This window comes from Myotis brandtii, unplaced genomic scaffold (assembly GCF_000412655.1).
Source record: "Myotis brandtii unplaced genomic scaffold, ASM41265v1 scaffold1405, whole genome shotgun sequence".
NCBI lineage: Eukaryota > Metazoa > Chordata > Mammalia > Chiroptera > Vespertilionidae > Myotis > Myotis brandtii.
The window spans coordinates 92,475-96,425 of record NW_005355020.1 but is presented as its reverse complement, the minus strand read 5'-3'; the positions used below and the strand labels follow the sequence as shown (position 1 = coordinate 96,425).

At 39.6% G+C, this 3,951-nt stretch overlaps 1 protein-coding gene across 1 annotated transcript in view; it reads right to left on the bottom strand.

Annotated features, from left to right (window-relative positions):
• Positions 1–1,271: 1,271 nt before the first annotated feature.
• LOC102244991 (E3 ubiquitin-protein ligase TRIM22-like) overlaps positions 1,272–3,951 on the bottom strand; it is a 17,146-nt gene continuing 14,466 nt past the window's right edge. The window contains 3 exon segments of the mRNA XM_014535246.1: positions 1,272–2,501; positions 2,753–2,779; positions 3,071–3,168. Coding sequence (XP_014390732.1) covers positions 1,906–2,501; positions 2,753–2,779; positions 3,071–3,168 — 721 coding nt within the window. The 3' untranslated portion in view covers positions 1,272–1,905.

Here is a 3,951-nt window from a genome sequence, read left to right as displayed (position 1 = left end):
TGACAGTCAATTAGCATATCCCCTCCTTATTGGCTGTGGGTGCCACCATCTTTGCAGCCTGCTGCTCAGTCATTTGGTCGTCCCTCGCTAACCCCCATGGGCCTTGTCACCCCTCTCATCCTGTTTGGTCATCCTTTTGGTTGTTTCAGCCCCTGGCTCTTTATATAGATAAATAGATAGATAGATTGTTTTACTTGCTCTACCAACTTTCTACCATATATGTGAAATAAAACTCAGTTCCTAGATTAATAAACCTAATGTCCCACAGCTTATTAGTGGAAGAGCACCCTGGTCATTAAGTATTCAACTTGGTTTTAAACATTACCATGAGCAGCTCCTGCTTCATTAACATCTACATGGATTGAGCACATCAATCACTATCTCTTGGCACCTAATATTTTCCCATGATGTTCCAAGCTCCTGTGTAAATCAGCATCTCATGGGTTTTCTCTCCTACCAAACATCCTAGGGAATTTGGCTCCAATCTTTTCTTGGGGAGTGAAGTGCCGAAAAGACACATGAACTGGAGAAACACATACCCCATTTTAATCTGGTCTCTTCTACTATTTAGCTGTGGGACATTGGGACATATCTCATAAGTTTATAAATTTCTTTAACTCCCTGAAGGAATTCTTTCTTTTATGATATTTTTCAAAATTAACTTGAATAAATATACCTATGTGTGTGTATGTGTGTGTAAGTATAAGTGTGCATGTACATACCTTTCCAAGAATGAGTACTCTCCTTTTAATTCCACTGGGACAAGTTATTACCTCTATATCTTGATTTGGGTTCTGTAGAGTAGCTGCCTTAATTTATAATGTGTGCTTCTCCGAGAAAAGTTCCTTTATTTTCATGGGTGAGTCTATTCCTCATCAAAGTTTGAAACTGATTTTAAAAGTAAGGGAAATAAAAGGGCATGGTACGGTATATAGGATGTGATACTCAAATCTATCTTTTCAGCACAAGGACAAACTCTGAACACCAAAAGGCTATCCTAATAGGAGTGGCTGTCCCTAGACATGGCTCTCTCTGCTGGACAGATCTTGGGAACTCATATTTTTTCTTTTTCTGACCTGTTCCCAATAAAGGGCCTTAAAACAGTTCCAGCCTCCATGTAAAATGTTCTGTAACACAAGACTGGGACTGGAGTAGACTTGATAGCAAAGGTTGGGAACTTGACAAATGAGCTTCAGTGGAATCATTTTCTGTTCCTCTCAAGGGCACACATCCATTGCACGGGACACTGACACAGCTCATACTTTTCTGAGATCATGAGAGCAAACATTTATTATATTGTGCAGAACCCTTAAATAGGTGCTTTACATTGGTTGACAGTTTCTCACAAAGATCTTTAAGAGTTAGGTGCAGTTTAAAATCCAATTTTTATTTTATGAGAAGAAACAAAAATAAATCCATCATTACACACCTCGTAAGAGAATAGACAAGATTTAAACTCAAACACTCTGAACATAAAATGTTCACTCTTGGTACATATATTACATTTGTTCCCTCCCCCTAAACTCTCTGGACAACCTGCTGTATGTTGGGCAACAAATAGATATACACTAAAATGCTATTTAGTTGTGGAATGATTATGGATTGTCCTAGAGTCGTGGCTAATGTCTCTTCAAGTTAGGGTTAAAGGAAAATGTGGAAAAATGGTAGGGTAGAGGTATTATACTAATACTTTTCTGTTGATAAGAGGATTTAGATACCTTTTGCTGATAATATAGGAAAGGGTAACTGAGTAAATAAGCTTCTCTTCTAACCCAAGAAACAATAAATGTTCTACAGAAGGGAGACAGCAAGGAAGAGGTCTGAATGGAGCAGTGAGCTCAGGTGCAGGTGATGAGCCCCAGGACAAGGGTCGCTACACAGAAGTGAGTGAGGGAGGGAGACTGTTCAGGAGCTCGGTGGGCACAGTTTCATGGGAACTGGGCAGTTCCAAGGATTGAAATAGGGATAAACAGTGTGAGAAAAGTGACATTTAGAGAACTTGTAGATGAGTGACCCATGGTTTGTGACATTAAAAAATGAGACAGTGCTTGCTTCATAGTCTAGGAAAACCCCTACACGGCGGGGAGGAACAAACATGGAAAGAGTCAAGACCTTGGGATCAGAGGTGGAAGAGTCCTCAAAGGCATTGTACTCAGATTCATTCTGTAACCCTACAACCCAGAAGCCATTTTCAGGTCTGAATCTGGAGTAAGCATTTGAATAATTTGTTTGGGGGTTAAAAACAAACCCAGAGCTTTTCTTTCTATTGAGATTGCTTGTTTTACTGTATACCCCCAGAATCCAGGCAATTTTCCCAGACACATCAACTTCCCAGTAACATTTCCCAGAAGAGAAATTTTGGCTTCCCCATACATCAAAAGCATAAAAGTTACATGGGTATACATTCCTAAACATAATATCATTCCCAACAGTCACTTGTCTCTGATCCTCAGAAACGACAACATTCGAAACATCATTGAATGGATTCAGCGTCAAGTCCACTGTAGGAAAAATTACATAGTCAGGTGAATTAAATACGGTATGTGTCTTGTGACATTTTGAGAAGGAATATGGGAATTGACTGGGAGGAACATGAGTTAATGGGTCAGTGAGGAGTAGATCAGTTAAGAACTGTTGAATGTATGTCTGTTTGGGTGGAACACATGTATTTGAGATCATGGGACCTAAGAGTAAGCACAACTTCTGAAATGTGATCAGAACATGATGATTTGAAGAACCTGTAATTTCTTACCCCAGTAGTTTTGGACTTCTGCCAGCTCTGAAATGACAAAAGTTTCAATGATAACGTTAGAAGCAAAGGAGGGAACTCTGATAACCTGCCCTTTCTCTTGAGTGGGTGGGGAAGCCTCTCAGGCTGTCAACTGGTGAAGGAGGACACCTGGCCATTCCCATATATATATATGTGTGTTCACATCTTCAGCACATGGTATCTATGTCTTCTTGTGAGGCCTACCTCCTCTCTTTTATCCTCATATAGAAACAACATCCATTCCTCCACGTGCTCCAGTACTGTAAGAATCTCACACACTCTTCCTCTGGCTCTCCTCACCTTTAAACACTTGGAGCATCCCATTCAGATCTGGAAATCGGAATGTACTTAGTTTCTTGGAAACAATTTTTGGCTTCTTCAAGGTCCAGATCTCGCTCCTAGATAAGACAAAAATTGATCCCTCACACTTATTACCTTTTGTCTCTCCAAGACCACTGTCTTTCTTACCTTTCATTCCATTGATGCCTTCTCACTTGAATTCTCTTCAATGAAGAGCCTAAGGGAGGGACAGGTGAAAGCCCTGACACTGCAACCAGAAGAAATGTCTTCATGTCTACCTTTCTATCTACCCTCTGTGTGACCTTGGAAAGAACTTATTCTCAAGAAGCTCATGTTCATCCTACCAAAATGAAATAATAATAATAATAATAATAATAACCCCATGCTGTCCATTTCTGAAAATAATACACTATTAGATGTAATGGTGGTACCTTTAAAAGTAGTTTGGTGCCTCTAATAAAAAAATATTTCACATATGGAGGAGTCACTGCCATCTCAGTGGTTCCTCCAGGAAGAGGCCAGAGATGAAGGTCCACAAGCAGATGCTTAGTGGAGAGACTCTAAAACCTGGCTACTGAGAGCTTTAGGTTATCAAGTGGGGGGCTTCTGTATTGAAAGTCTGAGGTGTTTTCTAAGTCTATTAACCCAATACAGATGCTGAGCATAACATAAAATGTCACAGTCTCTGGGGAATCATTACAAATATTTGAGAAAGGAGAAGTTAATACATCAAAATTAATAATGGTCTGAATTTCATGTGCTTGACTGCTAATATGTGTAAACAAAAAGAGATTTATTATTGACACCAGGACTAAAGCCATTATTCCCTGAGACTTGTATCTTTCTCCCTTTCTTTCTTTCTTTCTTTCTTTCTTTCTTTC